We start from the raw sequence: 23,720 nt of genomic DNA, 5'->3' as shown, positions 1-23,720 counted from the left end.
CTTAACCTGCTCCAAATGTCAGTAGTGCCAGTGCTGAGGGATTAGCACCTTCCAGCAGAGAACATTCCTTCACTGTTGTTAAGTAGAGTGCGTACATATTAGCATGTGGTCAAGATTGCTTGCTGGAGCTAGCCAGGTCTTTGAAGCTACCAAACTTCATTTTTGCCTTTTTTTAATTTTCTTCCTATCTCAGATTCTAGAAGAAAGGGACCTACCTGATTCGATTCCTTTGACCTTTTTTTTCCTCCTCATCCTCTTCCTCCTTGCTTTCCTACCTTCTCTTCCTTCTTTTGAAACATTGTGTGGTGCTTTAAGTGAGCACAGCCCCCATGAGCCCATGTGCTTGAGTTCCTGGTCCCCAGTTATGGAAATTGTTTGAGAACGATTAGGAGATGTGACCTTGTGACCTTGTTGCTGGGGTTGGGCTTTTAGGTTTCAAAATTCCATCCCTGGCCCAGTGCCTCTCTCTGCCTACAGATGAGGATGCAAAGCTCTCATCTACTGCTCCAGTGCCACGCCTGTCTGCTTTCAATTACCCCCCCCCCCCCGAAGCTGTAAACAAGCCCTCAATTAAATGCTTTCTTTCATAAGAGTTGTCTTGGTCACAGTGCTGCTTCACAGCATTAGAGCAGTAACTTAGATACAGGTCGACATCAGAGCCACAATGTGTCTGAGACCATCTCCCAACTTGATCTCCCCACCTCTGCTTCCCAAGTGCTGAGGTCGCAGACATGTGCCACCATCCCCGGCTCTGATTCTGCTGAGTGTATTAAAACACAGTGTACTTTATTAACTTTGTAGTCACTGCTCTAAGAAATGTTCCTTCCTTTCAAAGGAAAAAGTAGTTTAGCGGGGAAGCATTTAAACAGGCAGGTGGGACCTGTTAAATCACGATGTAGGCTTATTTCTTTTGTCTGCTGTAAAAATGAGCAATCATTTGCAGTCGGAAAGAGACATAAATTAACCGTTCTACCTTTTCTGACTCTAGGAGATACAGTTGGAGCATGCGAAGCAAGCCTTTGTGCAACGAGACAATGCCAAGACAGGAAAAGTCACAGCCATCGACTTCCGGGACATCATGGTCACCATCCGTCCCCATGTCCTGACTCCTTTTGTTGAAGAATGTCTAGTAGCTGTAAGTTGGTATTGTCCTAATAAAGTAGTTTATTCTCCCTAATTTGTGCTAAGTAAACTGGAATACAAACAACAGTTGTTATGAATTTGTCCTGTTTAAAACACTAATGTGATCATGTATTTTATCACCCTTGCAAACCAAAATCTATCTTGGTTTGTTTTAGTGGGTAGGTTTATTGATTGTCTGAATTGTATGTTTTAGGGGTGTGTTCAGTCGTTTCTTAGTGACCCTGGAGACCTGAATCAGGGTGCTTTCATATACTAAAGTATGCAGACCCTCAGATCATTTCTTCACAGTGACATCATCTTCAGATATAATGTACATGTATTTTCTTTTGTACTTTAAATCATGGCTATATTATTTGTAACATCTAATGGAGTGTATTTTTAAATCTTTGTTTTTGCTGTGTTGTTCAGGGAACAAAAGCAAGGATATTCTGTGCATCTGTGCATATTCCTTGCAGATATAATTCCTCACCCCACCTCCAAAATAATCTTTGCAATTTTATGGTTGGTTTCATTTGCATATGAAGAATTCATAAATACAGAGGGTCCCTCTGTTAATAACTAATTAGAAAAAAAGAGGAATAACAAAAATAATTTATGACTTCATCTTCATTTTGCCTTATTTTTTAAGAGATGTCAAATACTGATTTTCATGTTTCTAATTGAAGGAAAAAGAACCATGCAGGCAGGCGTCTCCACAGACATGCACACACAGATTTCTTGTGGAGTCACAGACAGATCGGAGGGTCTAAAGCTTACATTCCTCATTGTCACTTGGTGTCTCTTGGGGTTGCAGTAGTGCTTGTGATAGGCAGATCCCCGCCATTATGTGTCATGGTTGTCCCATCCCAAAAGATGTCCAGCTGATGTCCTTACTGCCTCTTGGAACTCCAAGGTGTCACGAAGCATGCTCAGTAGTGGTTCCAGGCCTTGGCCATGGACAGTCTAGATCACCAGGGAAGATCATTACAGTGGAATCCAGGTTTCCTGTAGGTGTGTGCTTCAGCACCGATGGGTGAAGATAGAGGATTTGTTGAATGTTTTCATCTCAGTGTCTAAATGTTAAAGCTTCGAGCTGATTCCTACAATTTGGGAGTTTCTTCTCTGGAAACTCCCTTTGTGAGACCATGAGCGTGTGTGTTCGAGTCCATCTGGCTTTCCCACAGTGCCGACCATGAGCCTTTCAAGTCTCTCTGTTTCTTGGTGCTGCATTTCGAATACATGGCCTTTTTCATTCTGGCCCCATGATAAGCTCACTCCTTTCCTGCCGTGCCCCCCCCCCCAACCTCGCCCCAGGTAGACTCTCATGTCAGCTCTTTTGAATGATTACTAAGTGAAGATTTATGTGGCTGTTTTTAAAAAGTGCTTTCCTAATAAAAATATTTTGCCTTGTTAGGGAAGGATAGAATTTGAAACCCCAAACTGAAGTTCCATTCACAGTGGATAAATTATCTGTTTCCCCTGTCCCCTGTGAAGAAAAGTGTTTCCTTAAAAATTCTGATTATTAGAATTCCAATCAGCTTCAACCCCCAGAGAGGCACATGGCATCTTCGAATTTTACCAGAGCACACTTGCTCTTTAGCTATTCCACCAATGTAAAGTCTCGGCGCTTAAGTGTTTATTTACTGCTGGTTTAAGTATTGAGACAACTTTTGATATTCAGGTTGCACTAGCTGCTTCTCATGGTATGTCTGCACCAATATAATGGAGTTTTGCATGTGGGAACACATGCATGTGTGTGCTACGGTTTGTATGTTTAAGACCTTAAGATCTGCTCATTAGATGAAATAAACCAACTTATAAAACATTTCCAACTGAAAGTTGAACTCTGCAAATGACTACTGGTCCTGTTATAATCCTACACATGTGTTTATTTAGTTTTCCAGGGGTTGTGTATGGAAGCACAAGCCCTGGTCATGATTAGTTGCAGTCACTTTTAAGATTCACTTCTAGCTTTTTTTTTTTTTTCTAATGTGAAAGAAAAATACTGTGGTCATTTTTTTTTTTTTTTTGGTGTATATATATTCATTCCTAGTTACTTAAAAAAAACCGGGAGTGATAAATATATGTACTTTTGGGAGCTCTTTGACTTTGTATCTTTTTTATTTTTATTTTTCCCCTCTCTTGTTTTCAACTTCGCAAGGCTGCTGGAGGCACTCGATCCCATCAAGTTAGTTTCTCCTATTTTAATGGATTTAATTCGCTCCTTAACAACATGGAACTCATTAGGAAGATCTACAGCACTCTGGCTGGCAACAGGAAAGACGTGGAGGTGACGAAGGGTGAGTGAGCGTATCGGAATGTTTGCTTCACATGTCTTAGTGAGCAGGGAAGTAAGGAAGGTGGTCTGGAGTTTATAGTAGAATTTGCTATCCCATTCATACTGGTAAATTAGTTGGTGATGTGTGTCCTCCGGTCTGTGATCAAACTAAAGCAAACAAAACAATCTTCACTACGTGTTTGGTAAACCGAAGACAGCCTTTGACTAAACAGAAGATAGAGGATTTGTTGAATGTTTTCATTTCTTACAAGAACTTAAGCTAAACGGGCAGTGGACCTCAAAAACACGTGAAGGTTCCACAAACCCGTACTGATGATAGCATAATGTGATCTGTGAACTTGAAGAGGATATTATTATCAGCATTTCAATAGGATTAAAAAAAACCTAGAAAAATAACTTGGAGATCCGCAATGTCGACATACTTTGAATCCTGCCTAGTGCCGTTTGTTTAGAGCATTCAATGACACCCAGCTTTCACTCTCTGGTGGCTGGGATGGAGTTCTGCATCCCGGAAACAAGTGCACGACAGAGCTGGGATGACTTCGGGATAACGTGTTCTGAGGTCCACTCCTCCAGCACTTCAGCTGAACACTGAATGAAGTGTTGATCTTTCTGAATCTCTCTCTCTCTTTCCATACAGAGGAGTTCGCGCTGGCAGCCCAGAAGTTTGGTCAGGTTACACCCATGGAAGTTGACATCTTGTTTCAGTTAGCAGATTTATATGAGCCAAGGGGGTAAGTTGACTTTTTTTTTAAGTTAGTTTAATAAAATAAAGTTAGGAGCTAGGTGTAGGGAGATCTCAGCAGGAGGGACAGAAAGCGAATAATGAAAGCTCACGCTGAAATATGGGAAGCGATAAAGGGAACGTTCTAGAATTCCATAATGTAAATTTAAGAAATCTGGGACTTCATCCTTGCTTGCTTTCTGCCCAGGCGTATGACCTTAGCAGACATTGAGCGCATCGCCCCCTTAGAGGAAGGAATGTTACCCTTCAACTTGGCCGAGGCCCAGAGGCAGGTAAGTGATGGAAATGATTTCTCTCCTGGTGCTTGCCAGAGATACCCGGGCCCTTAGCACTTCCAATGAATTTCCAGCATTGATTTCTGACTTAACCATTTTTTTCCAATTCTGCTCACCAAATGCAGGCATTTTGAGGTGGCTGAAAGGGAAGTTGTTAGCAACCTTCTGGTGAACAGATACGGGCATGTGTTTCTTAGAAAGACAGAGCTGCTGCCCCAACACTAAACACCCCAACACTCCAGATACAAGTAGCTCTTTTCTTTACATCTGGTCCTGAGGGATGTGGGCACTGAGCATTGGCTCTTGTGACTGTCCGCAGCAGCATCTGGCATTGCTAAATCAACGATCTCGCTGCTTCTCACTGGGGTACTGTCAGAGCATTGTCTAACAGCCATGCCTTCCGTTTTTTTTCTGAGTATCAAAATGAGATAATTTTGTTTAGTCTGGAGTCATAGTTCAGAGGCTTTTAGACCTATTTTCTCTTCGAAGAGATTCATAAGCTATGTGGAAACAATGTTAGGAATGCTAGGTTTTTAGTTTATGGTTAACAGAAGCCCATGTCTCGATGTTGTGAGAGTCAGAAACCTAAGACGCAGGACCCCTCGCTCAATTCTTGCTCAGCTCTGTAGCTGGGCCCGAAAGAGCGGCGCTTTCATTGCATGTCCTATGCCTGCATGGTGCTTGTAAAATAAATCCCTGAACAGACAGAAAGTATTTTTTTTTTTTTTAAGAAATAGACCTCCTTTAAGGCAAAGCCATCTCTGAATCTTGCGAGACTTAACTGTTTTTGGCTTGGAGCTCTGGGTCTGAACAGCGACGCCAGTTTGACCACAATGGGTTGACGCGGGCTGCATTTTTAGGACTGTCAGGCCTGGAGCCAGAACTCTCCCCAGCCCCCGCCCCTTCAGCTCCTTCCCACCCAAGGGCAGCAGCAAGTTGTGTGCGGCATGGAACTGGAAGGAGTGGGTGTGTGCTCAGTAAATCCTAAGGAGGCACCTCTGGGAAACCAGCTGGCTGTGGTTGAAAGAGGAAGCCGATTTCCCCCTGGTGCAGGAGAAAGAACTGTGTAATCCCGGGCAGAGGAGGAAGCAGCCTTGCCCCTCTCCTCTCTTTGATTTCAGACGCTGTGTCTGAGATAATTATCTCTTCGTCTGCATGCCACCAGCTATTGTAGAAATTTGGGGATTAAGGAAAGTAGAGGGGCTGTTTCAGATCTCCCCTGCTTTCCCCACTGGCAGCAACACCTCTTCATTTCCCTGTGTACCCTTTGCAGCTTGGGGGGGTGGTGGTTATAATGGGTGCTTGCTGGTACTGGCCTCGAAAGGGTTAGAGGAATTTGATGAGATTTACAGTAGGAAGTGATTGGCCGGTGTTCAGAGGTTTAGAGCAATTCATCGCAACCCTACCTGAAATCTAAGGTGATTTTTTTTAATGCATGAACCCCACTGTGCTTGGCACATCAAGCATGTCAGACCATCTGCCTGTGGGCAGTTTGCATGTCCTAGCACCCTGCAGCCTGTGGAGTGTTTGCCCTCGATTGGGGAGACGCAGAGCTGGGCTCATTATTTTAAGAACATATTTGTCTTTCCCAGGAAGAATTGGCAGTAATGCCAGGCTCCTTCCTTTACACTCATTATTTTGATGCCCGAACATTTTTAGTATCACATGGTCACATGCATGTAAATAAAATAATGTTCCTTCTTTGAATGCATCTGTCACCACGAAGGTAGACTACAGGGGTGGAATTGGAGACAACTCGTGGAATTTGTGGAAGAAATGTTTTACCTTCTTAGACATGCGTATTTCTCCGTAAAGCTGTTTTCAGTTAAATGACTGAAGATTTCAAATGATCTCATTGTATTGGAATTGTGTTGCCCTGACAGCAGTTAAAATTCAGTGGGTGGGTAGCTGAGGTTGGTGATTGTTTTCATTGTTCGCTGATGTTAATTATCATGCCTTCTGAAAACAAATTTTATTGAATGTATTTATTCATTCAACAGGTATTATTAGGTGCTGACTGTATGTCACTCTCACTTGACAAGTCTGTGGGACAGAGTTAATATTTTATTTACACAGACAGGGTAGTACAATATTCAAAAGCAGTATGGCCTTAGTAATACTAATGATAACAGGTCAGAAAAGCAACAATGAAACATCTGGTTGCCTTGAAAAATGAATTTTAGGAAGATGGCCGTCATAAATATTTTGAGTGTCACTAGGTGAGAGAGATGCCAAAATATCATACTAATTTCATGTGTGTAGATCTACATGTCTACATATACACACACATATATGTGCATATATATATATAATGCACACACATATTATGTATATATACATAGATATCCACAAACAATTTTAATACAACCAACAAAAGACTTCATATTCTACTCTCTTAATTTGTTTTCATACCACTAAAGGAAGGGCTCAACTGTAAACTAACTAACTAAATAAAAACACTTGTTGCTCTTCCAGAGAACCTGGGCTTCGTTGCCTGCACACCCATGGTAGCTCACAACCACCTTTAACTCCTGCTTTGGAGGTTCCGCACCCTCATGGGCACCAGATACACGCGTGGTATATTAGATATACATACAACAGGCAAAACACTCACACACATAAAGAAAATGCCATGAAACACTGCAAACATTTGATAAAGGCTAAAGGAATATAACAAACCCTTGCCTGCCCACCATGCTCCTTTCAACTAGTTTTCTTTCACTTTTAAAATGTATTCATTTACTTTTATGTCCATGGCTGTAACACATGCATGGCCGGAGGCATCAGAGCCATGAGACTGGAGCGACAGACGGTTGTGAGCAGCCCTGTGGGTGCCGGGAATTGAACCTGGATTCCCGGGAAGAGCAGCCTGTTCTCTTAACCACTGTCCATCTTTCCCATTCCTTACGGTAACCACTGAACCCTCTCTCCTACTCCTTACCTTTTCTCTATAAAAAAATTCTGTGAATATTTTTCTCTACCAGCATCTGATCTTCCTTGAGGATACCATTTTAAATGATGTACTTTTGTTTTAAGGGTGATAGTATTTTATTATTTAATTTTGAGACAGGATCTCCCTATGTAGTCCTGGTTTGCTTGGCTTTGCTAAGGAAATGAGGCTGGCCCCAGATCTCACGGAGGGAGACATTTTTATGATCAATCTGAGAATTGAACATTTGAAAATGTTCGGTTTTAACGTTATTTTCCATGTGATTTTATGTCCCTGTATGATTTCAGTCATGCGCAGTAGCAAACACTTTTATTAATAAGAAATTGATGGACTCGGACCTATTTCTCCCTTTTGTATTTGAGTTATATTAGACTTAGAGTCCGGGGAGTGACGTTTTAAGTGACCATATGTATTCTGTTCTTTTCTCTGCTTCCCGCTCACGGCACGCGTCGAGCAGAAGGCCTCCGGTGACGCCACTCGCCCCTTTCTCCTGCAGCTCGCAGAGTCAGCCTACAGGTTTGGACTGGGTTCTATCGCTGGAGGTCAGTCATGCCTGAGTGTTATTTCTATTGCTCCTTCAGTCTTCTCTCTGATTTTCCACCTCCTGCTTACAGTGGTTGCTCCCCAAGTCAGTCATCAACCCGTATCTATTAGGCGGGAACTAGAGCCAAGGGGGCCTATCTTACACTTGGGCACGATCAGCATCCTACAAGTGACAATTTTCGCTCCCTTCTGTGAGGGTAGCCATTTTGGATACGCTGTTAATTTAAACTCTAGTGATAGCCTTTTGTCAGGGGACATTGGAGGGGGGAAATTAAGAGTATATAAAGGTAGTTCAGTGGATCTGTGCATAAAAAACACTTCTGTTGTCAGTCCTTTCTTTGATTTTTGTCCACCTATTTCTTTCACTCAAATCACGTTAATTCTGGCTGAGCTATTGGTATTCCTTCATTTCAGCTGTTGGAGCCACTGCTGTGTATCCCATCGACCTTGTAAAGACTCGAATGCAGAACCAGCGATCAACAGGCTCTTTTGTGGGAGAGCTCATGTATAAAAACAGCTTTGACTGCTTTCAGAAGGTGCTCCGCTACGAAGGCTTCTTTGGACTGTACCGAGGTTAGTGTGGCACAGAGCGGGGCAGTGCAACTCGAATCGTCGCCAAGGGTTTGCTTTCCCATCTCAGTGCCTGAAATGAATTAGAGAGCCTGTGTTCAAATGGAAATCCAGCGGATTCTCAATTATCCATGCTAATGGGTGTAGGCGGTAGGCGTCTAGGGCATGGCTAATCAAAACAGCCCATACTCTGAAAGCCATTTATGTTGGTCCGTTGTGTGTTTGATTTCTTAAAGTAAATTATTTTTATGCACATTTTTAGTGAGTTTTTGAAAGGTTCCTTGTTTGTGTTCTTGAAGTATTCCACTCCCCATCTACCAGGGAGAGGCATCCTAGGAACAAGACACAGCTTGCTTCAGAGTTTTGAGTCTCCTGGAATGTCCTGCGATTCCCAATCTCATAGTGTCACTTTCCACGGATTCAGTTATTCATGGTCAGCCATGTTCTAAAAATACAGACTAGAAAATTCCAGAAATAAGCAGCTCACAAATTGTGAACAATGTGAACTAGCCTGTGAACTTGCTCATGGTTCCGCTCCAAAATGCAGTCGTTGTTTTGCCTGAGTCTCTTCAGATCGGTAGCATCTTACTGCTGCATCTCCCAGCCACTCCCCTCTTTCCTTCCCACCACCAGGCATTGTACCAGCTTGCGTTAAGAGTGGGGACAATACAGTCCCCTACTTTGAGAGAGACCTCGTTCATATGCCTTTAACGACTGTAAATAGTTGTGGTTGTTTTGTTAATGTTATTGTTGTCCACCTCTTGCTGGGTCCTGTTTGTAAATTCCGCCTTACCCGTATATGCATATGGGAAGAGTGGCACATCCAAGGACAAGACTGTCTAAGGTCAAGTGCCCACGGAGGGAGGGTCTCGGAATGAGCCTAGTAGAGATGTGTGAAGAGCAGTGGATCAGGAAAACCCTGTCAGGCAGATAACCAAGTGTTCACTGGAGCCACCTCATCCTGAATTCGTGGCCTCCTCCCTTCGTGTGAGCGGGTTGGATTCGCACATTGCAATAGCCACGGAGCTTCTTCTGTCCACCTGCTTCTTCTCTGTCCACCTGCTTCTTTGACATGTAAGGTTCATTAAGCAGTGTTAACAGGAGCAAAGAGTGCCCATGTCATTGAACCGACAATCCCACAGACCTTCTATTCTGTTGGCGTCACCTGAGGAAACATACCCTGACTCCCGACTTCCTGTTCTACGCTTGCTTTTTTGCAAAGAGCAGATAGGAATGTTTTCACAAACCAAGCTGTGGAATTGCAAGGAGCTTCCTGTCAGTCCACTGCTGTTTGTCCAGCTACAGCTCTTCCCTCCTTTCATAGTGCCTGGTCTTGGAAATGAAAATAGTGCTTTGTGCTCCACTGAGGCACAATGAAAGTGAAGGCCTAGGCCTCTTCTGCCATCTGCTGACTATAGTCTCCACAGAGAGCTGAGGTAAGGAACGGAAACCCTGTCACCTTAGAAGCTGGGAGGCTTCCAACTGCAGAGAAGCTCCTTTCCACAGGTGCTATTGTGTAGGTAGATAACCCTCATCAAAGGCCTTTTGATCTTTTCTCTCCTCCTTTCCCTTGCCCCCTGCCTCCTATTACAGTTTTGAAGGTCTTTGACCCCGGGTGATTAATGATGACCCCTGTAGGGTCACCACCTTCCATTTGAAATGCTTTTCCTCTTTGGTGACAACAACCTTTCAAATAGAATGGCTTCTATGTTGTACAGTACAGGGTTAATGTCCCAATGAGTTCTTTACAGTAGCTCAGGCAAAAATGACCTGTTTACCGACTTCTATGTTTTTGTTTGTTTGTTTTTCTTTTAAACTTTGAGTCTCTAGTGTGCGTAGGCGTCCAAGTCTTGATGTTTCTTGTGCACTGCTTTTACGGGCTTTCATGGGATTGAAATATAATAGTAAGGATGCCTTTCAAGGTTTGAGTCCCCTTGCCTTAACAGCGTTCAGTTTGCCTGCGTTGACTTGCTTTTAACGTTTTGGTCCTTTCTTCTGTGACTACACCTGGCAGATTCTGATTCTTGGTTATATCTAGATCTTTCTCTGGGTGACCTCACCTTTTGACCCCAGGGACTGAAGAGCTCATGGGGTCCTTGTGTTGAATGACTGACTGTGGGCCTCTTGAGCATTGAACTGGTGATGCATAGAGAAGGGACACACTCTTTGGAACCTTCAGACAAGAGAGTGAGCTGCCATAGAGAGATAGCTCATTTCAGGTACCAGGAGACAGCTCTCACCTGTCTCCAGGTTCATAAGTAGCCATTTATCTAACCTGCTTCGGGTGTGAGAACCCTCAGGGCAGGGACCGAAGCTGTCTGTCACGGTGATACATAGAATGGGAATACACAAAGATTAGCATTGGGACTCACCTATTTTTTTTTCCTTCCTGTCGCTTATCTTTGCGAGAGGGTAGATTTTAAAAGAAAAGTGCGGCTGTAATAAAACTTGTTTAGTTCCCATCTTAATTTTAGCTCCTAAGCAAAGAGATGATAGACATTTATATAGATAGATGAAAGACTGTGCCCTGAAAACATCTCATTCCTTTTCTGAATGGCTGAGGGACTAGCACTCTTGAGCACAATCTTGTACACAATCATTGTGTGTTTGTGAATATGTGTCATTGGACCAGATAGAGACAAGTGATACTGTAGGTAACCCCGGGGAAATGGTCACTATTAAAAAGGAAAGTAATAGGGATAAAAAGACAAGTATTTCTGAGACTTGGTCTTTTTTATACAAATTAATTTTATATATAAAACAAAGCTTCATGCAGCTTTCTTTACATTTCACCTTAAATGGAATGTAATTGGTTTTTGAAGTTTTATAATTATAGAGGACAGTGGTCAAATTTAAACTTAGAGAATATAAACTCACTGCTGTTAATACTCTGTATTGGCAGTAGTTGAAATACTGGAGTATATCTGATTTATAAAGGAACTATAAAATATTGGGCATTCTCTCACATTTTAGAATTTGCACGAGGTAAAAATTTTCTCCATGTTTCCTAAATAGGATAATTTGAAAATTTGGTACACATGAGGTTTCTCGCCTATTCGAAACTATCTCTGCAAGTGCTCTCACACAATGCATATGTTTACTACTTTGGTCGTGGCAAACACTGTCAAAGAAGGCATTGCTTAATGCATTTTTATTTCGAGTTTAATACCTCCCCGCCTGCCACATCTCAAACATCAGGAACACAGGAAGGAGTCTTGGTAGTTAGCAACAGTTCCCAATGGAGCCAGAGTCAATGAGCAGGGCTTTCGGGCTCCTTTGACTTTCTCTTCTTCAACTGGCAGCAGCTCCTGCACAGAGTTACCAGGCAGCAATAGGAACATGCTTCGAAGTCGCTGCCATGGTGGCCAGGAGGCTGCGTGCCAGCGTGGAGTTCAGTGGAGTGCCTTTGCAAGCTGAGAAAGCTGGATCCATGTGCCTAGTGTAGGACCCTGTTGTGCCATCCCCAGAACCACTGTGTTTTCTTTTACACAGCTCTTGGTTTCAGGGAAAGAGTCCCTTAGGAGTCCCATGACTCTGGATTCAAACCCTTCTGCAGGACAGGTGACTTTCTCTATGAGAAAATGACTCCTCTTCTCAGGTATTTTTGTAAATTTTGAACATGTCACCCTTAGGCTAAGTAGATAATCCAGGATTCCCCAAAGTCACTCTAAAAAATCTTTGTTTCCTCCCGGCTTTCCAGACTGATTTAACTCGCTCAAAGGTGTTTGAACCCCAAATGAATTCCCTGACATTTCCCTTGGTTTGCGTGAACTGCTTAAGTAAACCAAGCCACTCACTGGCCTGCCAGCCGGAGCTGCTCTAAGAGAAACAATTGCTGGGTAGTCATCCAGAATCAAATGTTCTTAAGTCCCAGAAACAACTAATTGCTGCTTCTGAACTTACAGCCGCCCTCTCTCCTGCCATGCCCAGGTGGTAACCCGAGATGCCTCAGACGTGGGGAGGACTTTGGGGAGGGCCAATATATTCAAGAGAAATCAGAGTACATCAGAAACATTTCTTAAAGGATTTCTCTTTCTATTAATTGGCAGGAGATCCCTAAAATCGGTTTTTGAAATTAAAAAAAAATATATGAAGAAAGAAAAAAAATTCCCCAAGAAAGCAAATTAGATCATTTCACATGCCATACCGTAATTGGGATAAGTATTTATAGGCAAATAAATAATAAAACAAAAATTAATACACACACACACACACAATTTCCATTCAGCCCATTGAATCCTTCATGCAAAATTTCAGTACTGTTTATTTCAGGTTGTTTTTTGTTTTTTTGGGTTTTGGTTTTTTGTCATTTAAAGCAGTTATCCTCCATCCTGGCATGTTCTCAAGGTGACATCTACAGGATGCTGGGGTGATATTTCAGGAAGCCATTGATCTTTATATGTTCTAGAAGAAAGTTGGCGGTCAGCTAGCTGGTTTGAACCAAGACTCTTGTTATAGTGTATGGCTGAATCGAGATGCCTTGGGGTTCTCATGAGGGCCCTCCTTCATATTTAGCTCTTGTGGCTAAAAATAAACCCAGAAATCGTCACAATAAAATAAAGCCATTGACGATTTCATAACTCTCTTATTGGCATCATTTGATAACATGGGCATTTTTGAAGACACCACAGTTACTCTGTGAACTGCCTCGAGTCGTGGGTCCACTCTTGTCCAGCAGAATGTTCATTTTGTGCAGAATCAGTCTAATTGTCCTGCCCTGTTTCTTCACATTTTCATGTGTGATGTTCAATCGTAGAACTCAAAGGGCAAACATTTGATTGTGGGAAACCAAGAGTGAGCAGAAAACTTAGACACTCCAGAGTTTAGGGAACACGGGAAGATTTTAGCAGACACTGAGGTGACCCACACTTGAACTGAGGATGGTGGGAAGTGGGTGAAGACCTGAGATTGCTGGATAGGAACAGTGATGAGCTTAGCAAATTTGGGAAGGTGACAAATTTTGGGAACCTGGAGGGGAGATTACTGACAAATTTGTTTAAAACATCTGGGGCCGTAGTATTTGAGCAGCTGCCATTTTTGTTCAGATGGGAACAGATTAAACCTCACAGTTTAGATACTAAAATAGCCATCATCCGAAAAGTTACTAGAGAACAAAGGAGTGTTTGACACATCTTAACAGTCTTTACTTCTGGGAAAGCCCCCAGACAAAATAGAACCATCAAAAGACTTGCTTGCTTCTAGGCCTTTATTGGTGCCATTCATTTTTATGTTTTAATACTTCTTCCCAAAATTCTTCCCAAAAGAATGCAGAGCCATATCATAGACTAAAATTTCTAATACATCATGGGACTCTGGCAACTGCTTCTCCCTCCCCTCTCCTGGCCTCCTAATCTAGCCACTGTAGAGGAGTTGCCCTGAGAGCTCGTGGGGAGCAGGACCTCAGTGAGGCTTTGAAACAGGATAGTGGGCTTGGGAAGGTGGAGGAGCCTGCGCCTGGGGCAGTATGAGTCAGATGCGGATGGACAATGCCTTGAGGAGGGGGGAAGGAATGCTTGAACTGGTGTGGAGAGAAAGGAATGAGAGTAAAAGCTGTAGGACAGGCTACATGCAGGGATGAGAGCCACAGAGGGGCTAATCTGATTTTCAAAGCAAGGGGTGCTCTCTGGGGACTTGGGAACAAGTAGAGTGGCCTCCACGGTGAGGTCAGGAGGGTAAGACAACACAAGAGGGTTACCACTGGGCTCAGAGGGCTTAAGGGTGTCATGTGCATTCATTTTGCCTACCTACCAGATTCCACCCTGCATGCCTTCCGTCCCGTCGTGTGTAGGCTGCACCACCTTTCTCTGGGCTGACTGCCGCTGCCTTGCTTTTGTTTGAACCTTTAGGTTTTGAGTTTCTTCCTTGTTAGAGACCCTGTTGCTTTGATGGACCTGCTTGACTGGTGTAGGATGGTTAGAACAGAACTTGCGTTAGCCACTCGGACTCCACGCTTGATCAGCCCTACCTCTGATCACTGCCTTCTCCAGAGAGCCTGGTATTCATGATGCATCCGCGGAGAAGGAGGTGTGACGTCACCTATCCGGTTTGGTTGCATGAAGGGCTCCCTTCAAAAAAGTTTGTACAGTAGGTTCACTAGAGAGAAAAGCTAAACGTGAAAGGCAGAGACAGAGCCTGGTGTGCAAGTTAGTACTGAACATTAACAACCGTCGTCTTATTGCCGTAGACAGTGTTGTGGAACAGGCTGTGTAGCCTGTGTGTGCAGTCTGTATCCCATGAAGAAAGAGGATGGAGACTAAATGTTCAGTGTTGTTACAATGGTAGTGATAATGATGATTAAGGTTCACCTCTGAAGCACTCAATGTGTGCTTGGCACTGTTCTGAAGATTTGTATAAACTCATTTTTATCCTCATAACTACCCTAAGAAGGGCTAACTGTGATCTTTCCCATGAAGAAAGGGATAAAATCCAAGGTACAAAAAGATAAGTTCACTTATAGAGAACAGCACAGCCAATAAATAGCAGTTGGAAGCTAAACCTTGCAGTTGGGAGTTTCAGACCCATGGCCTTAGTCACACGACTCCACAAGGAGAAACTACTTTGTAAACAATTGCTTACCAGCATAAGCAATTGCTTAACTATTTAAATAAAAGATTTTACTTTAACGTGAAATAAACAATTGAAGATTTGTCTTACTCCTGTGCTATTTTTTTAGGCAGGGGAGCTAGACGCTCAGTCCAGGTGTCTGTGACTTAGGAGAGCTCTTCCTAGAGTAGGCATGATCTCCTGTGGATGTATTATATTCCTTACCTACTTCTGAATGAAAAGCATTCCTCAACCTGGATTGCCTCTTAGAAATCAGAAGCAGTGCGAAGCTACAGCTTGAAGAGACAGAAGCACACTGTTTTGAATATGTAGAACAGGATGGGAATGTGCGTTGTAAATGTTTGTTCTTTAAATTATCAAAATAAACAATAACTAGCTTTTTGTTTTACCAGTAGGGAACTCCAACTTTGAGGCCAAATGTTATAATCATATCTCAACTAGGAAGAGGTACAAACCCAGAATTGCAACCCCGATCTCTCTCTCTCAATCTCTCTCTCTCTCTCTCTCTCTCTCTCTCTCTCTCTCTTTCTCTCTCTCAAGTTTATGCCTTGGTATTCAGCTGCTACCAACTCTGAGGAATAAATACGCTTTAATTGGCCTTGGATTGATAATAAGCTTTTTCCCAGTCTTGGCCGACTTTGAAATCCTAAGAATTTCACAATTTTTTTGAAGTATTCACACAAAGTTCTTTGGCACATCCTTTTGGGATGCTGTGTGACGCTCAGGCTCCTGGGGAAGGCTCCGTGTCCTCGACTCTGGCCCAGTTCTCATTGGCCGCTTAAAGGGAGAAGAAACAGTGTGATTTATATTTTCGGCCCGTGAAATTTGAAGAGAAAATACTGCATTAATTTCTGTGCCTTGTAAATCTTTTCTCGCATTAGCAGCCCTCTGGTAAAAATGTGCCAAGGAAGCATTGCCACGTGTGCTGATGGAGCTAAACGAAAAAGAGAAGATTAGAGAAGTAACCACACTAATAAATTTCATCTGAGGCAATTGGAAAATGGACTGCTGTTTTGACAAGTTAGAGACAACACACACACACCCCGTTTCTGTGCAGAGCGGTTTAACGTGAATTTCTGGGGGGACCACCAGAGACATCTTATATTAGAAACCTGCTTTTTCTGCTGAGTTACCCAGATGTCAAACACATCTGCTCTTGAGCTTTAAGTGTGGTTGTGATGAGGTGCTGTAACTGGGATGGTAGCTGAAGGCTTACTAAACCATCTTCCCCTCCTTCTCTGGGAACCATGCAGAAGAAGAATTATTGGAATTCCCAGCCCTGTATTTTCACAGTCTGGCAGTTTAGGACTCCTTCAGGAGAACTTTGCTCAAAGCTGATAGTGTCAAGGCCTGTCTGTAGCCTCATATTATAACCCAGAGTCACCTGCACTTTCCTGTGGAGCCATAGGACAGTTAAGAACAAGAATGGTGAGACTGGTTTCTTCCTACTTCCTTGCCGAGCACCAGAACCCAGCCCTGGTCTTAGGGATGGGTGTGTAACTTGTTTGTTTGTTTTCCTGAAGGTCTTCATTTAAAGGGAAACTTGTGATTTTTAATTATTACTTGTTTTTACTACCTCTAGCCTTGACAGGTAACCTCCAAGTGCCTCTAGAACTTCTTACTTCTTACACCTTGCTTTTTGCCTTAAAAGCCACCCCAAGTGTCTATGGAATTTGGTCCATGCTCCTTAGCATGGCGCCAGTGTGTGCAGCAGTGTGCTAACCAGCTGCACAGACACACTGGAGCAAGACTGCCAAGGTGAACTGGGCTGCGATCCAGCCGTCAGGGGACCTGCAGCTCCTTGGACGTCAGCCTCAATTTCTTCACGGTTTGAGAGACGAGGCGGATGAGCATGAGGGCTAGGACCATGATGTTGGTGGTGTTGCACCTAGAAAAATTGTCATGTGAATTAATTGTATTAATTTATGTAAAACAAGGTAATACCTGGTGTGCAGTAAATGCCCCAAACAGCACCATTGTTATTAGATCTGTGATTCCTCTACCAATTCCAGGCATCTTGTTGACTCTGAAAGGACATGGATCTTGATATTTTGGATGTGTACTGTGGCAGACAAGTAGGCCTCTCTGTAGACTGAGATTCTTTTCCCCCCAAGGAGTCACCCCTCTCATTTGTGTTCATCCCAGATCATTCCGTCAGACAAGAATACTTTCACAAGAATTCACAAGAGTATGGGGAGATGGTTGCTCCACAAATTCATATTTTTGCTCTATTTTTAGTCTTAAATTAAGGTTTCTTGTTTTGTATCTCGATGTTCAAAATGCATCACTAAATGTATAGCAAGAAGGACAAAGTTCAGTCTTCTTCGAGTCTGGCTGAAGTGATTGTTTGTAGTACTGCAGCCATTTGATTCTAGCTGGTTTTTAATATAGTCATTTAAAAGACCCAGAGGGTAGTAATAAAGACAAGAGATCATCATCTTAATCACAGTGTGCTCAGGTTTGCTCTACAATTTAATGGTGAGAAAAAAAAATACATGTAGCAAGTAAATATTTAAACATTTGGTGGGCGTGGCCTGAATGCAAGAAGATAGTAAGAAGTAGTTTAAATGGCATGTGCCCATGTTTTTGTAGGAGAAATTAATGTATCGCTGGGTGGTAACTGAGCCTTTCTTTGAATTGGAAGTGGCTTCTTCAGAGGCTGATAAACAAAGGCACCACAGGCAAAGTGCTTGCAGAGGGCAAGAACAGCAGCCTGTGCGCTCTTCCCACTCCCTCCTGTGCCGCTTTGACTCATCTAGACTGTAGAGAGCTTAGCATCATCTAGACTGTAGAGAGCTTAGCATCATCTAGACTGTAAAGAGCTTAGCATCATCTAGACTGTAGAGAGCTTGGCATCATCTAGACTGGAGAGAGCTTAGCATCATCTAGACTGTAAAGAGCTTAGCATCATCTAGACTGTAGAGAGCTTGGCATCATCTAGACTGGAGAGAGCTTGGCATCATCTAGACTGTAGAGAGCTTAGCATCATCTAGACTGTAGGGAGCTTAGCATCATCTAGACTGTAGAGAGCTTAGCATCATCTAGACTGTAGAGAGCTTAGCATCATCTAGACTGTAGAGAGCTTAGCATCATCTAGACTGTAGAGAGCTTAGCATCATCTAGACTGGAGAGAGCTTAGCATCATCTAGACTGTAGAGAGCATCATCTAGACTGGAGAGAGCTTAGCATCATCTAGACTGTAGAGAGCTTAGCATCATCTAGACTGTAGAGAGCTTAGCATCATCTAGACTGTAGAGAGCTTAGCATCATCTAGACTGTAGAGAGCTTAGCATCATCTAGACTGTAGAGAGCTTAGCATCATCTAGACTGTAGAGAGCTTAACATCATCTAGACTGTAGAGAGCTTAGCATCATCTAGACTGGAGAGAGCTTGGCATCATCTAGACTGTAGAGAGCTTAGCATCATCTAGACTGTAGAGAGCTTAACATCATCTAGACTGTAGAGAGCTTAGCATCATCTAGACTGGAGAGAGCTTGGCATCATCTAGACTGTAGAGAGCTTAGCATCATCTAGACTGTAGAGAGCTTAACATCATCTAGACTGTAGAGAGCTTAGCATCATCTAGACTGGAGAGAGCTTAGCATCATCTAGACTGGAGAGAGCTTGGCATCATCTAGACTGTAGAGAGCTTAGCATCATCTAGACTATAGAGAGCTTAACATCATCTAGACTGGAGAGAGCTTAGCATCATCTAGACTATAGAGAGCTTAGCATCATCTAGACTGGAGAGAGCTTGGCATCATCTAGACTGGAGAGAGCTTAGCATCATCTAGACTGTAAAGAGCTTAGCATCATCTAGACTGTAGAGAGCTTAACATCATCTAGACTGTAGAGAGCTTAGCATCATCTAGACTGTAGAGAGCTTAACATCATCTAGACTGTAGAGAGCTTAGCATCATCTAGACTGTAGAGAGCTTAGCATCATCTAGACTGTAGAGCCTAGCTCCCTCTGAGCTAGTAAGTACAAGGGGAGAGAGGCTTTTAGTGCACGTGAGAGCAGCTGCCTTAGAGATTTATTGCTGGGAAGAGACTCTAGGACCAATGCAGCTCTTATGAACACAACCATTTAATTGGGGCTGGCTTACAGTTCCAGAGGTTCAGTCCATTATCATCATGGTGGGAAGCATGGCAGCGTGCAGGCAGGCATGGAGCTGGAGGCGCTGAGAGTTCTACCTCTTGATCCAAAAGGAGGAAGAAGACTCTAATTCTACAGTGGGTGGCACTTGAGCACAGAGACCTCAAAGCCTACCTACACAGTGACACACTTCCTCCAATAAGGCCACACCTCCTAACAGTGCCGCTCCCTATGAGCCAAGCATTCAAACCCATGAGTCTTTGGGGTTTAAACCTATTCAAACCACTATACGGAGTAAAGGCAAAATCTCCCAGCTAACCAAGGAAAGCAGTTAGCCTGGAGCCTGCCTGGCCCCGTGGGTTCAGAAGGTGGTCTGGCCATCTCTCTATCATCTAGGTGCTTTGCGCTCTTTAGACTGTTTTCTTTCCCCATACTTTGTGCCCCACATTCTCTTCATTGCATCAAGCCAGTTCTTTTGCTTATTGTGGGTTTTGCCTCCTTGTGACCTTAGTACATGCCTAGCATCCAACTGGCCATTTTCCCTGTGCCGTTCGAGACATCTTTTCATTTTCTGCCCCTGTGCAAATTGAGGTTCATTACCTAAGAGAACACTGAGTCCTGTTTCCGGAGAGAGCTCCTTGATGGCCCAGTTCCCATTCACAGAGTTCAGGTTGCTAAGTCACGGACTGCTTAGCTCTTAGTAGCCTGCATATTATCCTCTTAGCAGAAACCCCAGGAATAGAGTAATATCCGAAAAATATAGCCGTGTGGAGAATGTGTTAGAAATTCAAAGGCTGAAGAACCCCAGCAGGTTATGTCAGGGAACCGCAGAGGCTGAGTAGGAGACAACTTATTAATCCCACGGTACTGGTGCCTACTAATGTAAGCTCTTGACTGGAAAGAACTTAGGTTTGACATCGGCTCACCGTTTACCAAACATTATGTAACCTCTGCAAACCCTAGTTTCCTCTCTCTGCGGGTCGTTATGTGGATTAAATGAGATAATAGATGCTTCAAAGGGTGCCTGGCATATAGTGTGTCTTCAGTTTTCATTAATGTCAGTATCCTCATGGTTTACTTCCACAGTGAAATGGACTTTCTCTCCTTTTTCCTAAAACATGAAGTTAGTTATGGGGTATTTACTTCCCACCCCCCCCCCTTTTATATTACCACAAATGAAAAAGGAAGCTTATTTCTACTGTGCGAGTGCCAATGGGACTGTAAAATGAAAGCCAACACAGGGCTCTGGCACGTTGACGTCTTCCATGGGGTAGGGTGGATACCTTGGAGATTGGATGCATAGGTTCTGTCTAAAGAATAGAGTTGTCACCTGTTAATTATGTCACCTGTCACAGATATTAAAAAGAGGCCCAACGCTGTCAGACGTGTTGTTCTGTCTTGGCAAAGAGCTTGGATGGATGACGGCTGTTCAGTCAGGCACATGTACAGATTTGGAGGCATACAGCCCACAGGCAGCAAGCTCTGGCCTCAGGCTGTGCCTATAAGAATGTATGTGATCATACCTCTCCCCTCAGAAGGGGATGCAGGTGGAGTTTATGCATCTGACTTGTATGGCTAAGAAGCACCAGGAAGCCTTTCTTAAGGACAGAAGACTGAAGCAGGCTCCAGGTCACCTAGGCGTGTTCCCAAGGAAAGGTTTATCTTTGATTTTTACTTATTTATTTTCTTAGAAAGAACAAAGAAAAAGAGCTTGATTTTTGGTTTAGAAATACAGAGCTACTCAGTCTTATTGACCTCTGTGTCAAAGGCCGTACCTTCTCAGGCTGGGAATTCTGCGTGTGGCCCCAACAGAATTCTTAATGTCTTATTTTGGCTTCCTCAGTTCAACGCAGTTGTTCATGCTATAAAGAACTGGAGTAGCTGTAGTGTGTCCCAGTGTTCTTTTCCTCAGTCTCCCTTCTTGAGACACAGCTGCATGCATGCGTGTCTCACACACACACAGAGAGAGAGAGAGAGAGAGAGAGAGAGAGAGAGAGAGAGAGAGAGAGAGATTACACTGTCTCCATAAAGTGGCTAGAGTAGTTTTTAAAAACTAAAATTGTGCCAGGCATAGTGGCATGCACCTTTCTTTAGTCCCAGCACTTGTGAGTCAGAGGCAGGCAGATCTCCATGTGTTGGGTTCCATAGCTGCCTGCAGCTATAACGAAGTGGGTTTCTGGAACAGAAGCTGAGGGATAAATAGGGAAGAGGGGTGAAAAGAAATATGGCTAAGACAATATTCACTGATCAAAAGCCAGAAACTTTAATGGCACCAGACCTTTTCACAGTTTGGGCAAACCCTTCCCCCCAGACTCCAGGCTGAGTTCTGGTGGAAGTTGTCTAGCTTCTCTTGGAGGTCCTTGTCTTGACTGCTCCGGCAGCTGGGTGGGTCACCTGCTTAATTCAGGAATTCCTAGACCTGGAGGAACAATGAACTTAACCTTTACTTCGAGCACTCAGCCCTAGGTGGAGCAGGATCCTGGCTATCTGGGAGAAGTTAACCTTGACCAAAGTCAAACTCTGACCAAGTGCATGGCTGCCCCAATATGGCTCTGTACATCCATGGATTCAAGGCTAGCCTCTCTACATTCAAGGCTAGCCTGGTCTACATAGAGAGTATAAAGCCATGCAGAACTACATATGAAAGCCTGTGAAAGGACAAGGAAGGAAAAATTGTGTGTGTGTGTCTGTGTATGCACACATACACCTACATACATAAAGACATACATACATACATACACACGCACACACACACATACATCCATCCATGCTTCTCATCTAACAGAATGAGTAGGCGGAGCCTCCTGGCCTCTGATGTAATTAGCATCTGGTGCCCACCTGTACCATTATCCTCTCACCCACTCCTTGTGGGCCAATGTTCTTCTCACTTCTAGAGCACACAAGGTTTACTCTCCCTTCTTTACTATGCCTGCTCTGTTCTCCATTTAGAAATTAATCTTCACGGGTTGTCAAGTTCCGGAAAGGCCTTTCCCTTCGTAATATCAACGCTCTTTATTTGTTGGTGTTCATCACTGGGTTACAGTTGTTCAGTGACGGAAGGACCGCACTGTGAGCCTTTAGCAGGTCTGAGAAAGGTGTCGGGAGGTAAGGGGAAGGAGCAAACTCCAGGAGATAATGAGGTTCCCTGCATTACTAACACTGTTGACTTACCCAATGTGCGAATGGCCCAGAATGTGGAAGGGAATTTACTCAGGGCTGATGTGGCTTATTAGAAGTCAGTTCTTAAATTCCGTCACAAGTGTTCTCATTAAAGGTAATAGCAGAAAATTGCAGCAGCGATTGCCCCAGTTTTCAAGTGGTGATCCCCTCTGCAGAGCTGGTGATTTGTGTAGTTAATGCTAATTTATTTAATACACTTCTGCTTCTTGTTGATTTTTAGGTTTGCTGCCCCAGTTACTGGGAGTCGCCCCGGAGAAGGCCATAAAACTTACAGTAAGTCTTTGAATTGGGGCTTCTTATTAAGGGAATTTACACAGACTCAACAGTCTAGCAGGTATTCTTCTAGGATGAGGCAGGTTTGTGGTCCATCCACCGTGCTAATGAATTTAAGGGCCGGAGCAGTCAGTACACAGAGCTTCTCCTTGTTCTCCATGTAGCATTAAACATCCTACAATGTCCCGAGCTTGGAGATGATTGGGGGTGGCTACTGCCATGGCTTCTCACCCTAGCAGCAGCATCAGTTCCTACAATACCTATCCTACCTAGTAGGCACTTGACGTCATATCCTGTCACTTGTCATCATAACCTGTCAGTTCAAGATGTGATTCACTGACTACGTTAGGTAAGCGAGGCTGATAGGATTCAAGGAGCCTCCCTGTGGTCTTAGGGTTCATGAGTCAGAGACCCAGAATGCTGATTCAGGCTTGGGGGTGTGTGACGATGCTTACCTGCTCTTACTCTCGGTCGGGATGGAGAACATCTTGAGGGCTCATCCTAGGAGCATTCTAAGCCAAGTAATGAGAGCTCTGGGTTCTAGTTGGTGTTGGCCCACCAGCTAGCTCACCTGCAGGTGGTTGGTACTCACTGTGGAGTGCATAGATAACTATGGACACATCCGTAAGGCCCAGAGCCCTAGAAAGTTAATCTCTGGTTTTAGACAGGACCGTGTGCAGTCTTGGTCCCCGAAATGCATCTGGTGTCACTTTATGACATGACTGTGACATAGCTGATCTCCGGCCTGGACCTGCCCAAGGTCGATATAATCATTGTTTCTTAAAATTGCTTATAGTACTTCCTCATCCTGAGAATATTATACTCCATGTTTTATGCATATGTCTGTGAGTGTATGACAGAAGAGGGTTTTGGATTGTCCCGGAAGCTGGAATCATAGGCAATTAGAAGGCACTTGACATTGGTGCTGTGCATTCATCTGGGATCTTCTAAAAGAATATGAGATCCTATTAACTGCTGAGCCTTCTCTCTCCGGCCTCCTGAGGAAGGTTTAGATACTAAATATCTACTCAGCTGAAAAGGAAAAAAAAAAAAAAAAAAAAAAAACCAAACCACTCACCAGCCTGAATTCGTTTCAGAGGAGT

General features: G+C 43.6%; 1 protein-coding gene across 1 annotated transcript in view; it reads left to right on the top strand.

Annotated features, from left to right (window-relative positions):
- Positions 1-23,720, top strand: part of Slc25a13 (solute carrier family 25 member 13) — a 180,688-nt gene that overhangs the window by 97,610 nt on the left and 59,358 nt on the right. Inside the window, exons 6-12 of the mRNA XM_052173222.1 lie at positions 989-1,135; positions 3,284-3,422; positions 4,062-4,155; positions 4,354-4,438; positions 7,849-7,933; positions 8,349-8,507; positions 22,565-22,617. Coding sequence (XP_052029182.1) covers positions 989-1,135; positions 3,284-3,422; positions 4,062-4,155; positions 4,354-4,438; positions 7,849-7,933; positions 8,349-8,507; positions 22,565-22,617 — 762 coding nt within the window. The remainder of the gene's footprint in view (positions 1-988; positions 1,136-3,283; positions 3,423-4,061; positions 4,156-4,353; positions 4,439-7,848; positions 7,934-8,348; positions 8,508-22,564; positions 22,618-23,720) is intronic.

Source organism: Apodemus sylvaticus, chromosome 2 (assembly GCF_947179515.1).
Source record: "Apodemus sylvaticus chromosome 2, mApoSyl1.1, whole genome shotgun sequence".
Taxonomy (NCBI): domain Eukaryota; kingdom Metazoa; phylum Chordata; class Mammalia; order Rodentia; family Muridae; genus Apodemus; species Apodemus sylvaticus.
Note: the sequence above shows the minus strand (reverse complement) of the source record. Positions and strands in the feature narration are given on the sequence as shown.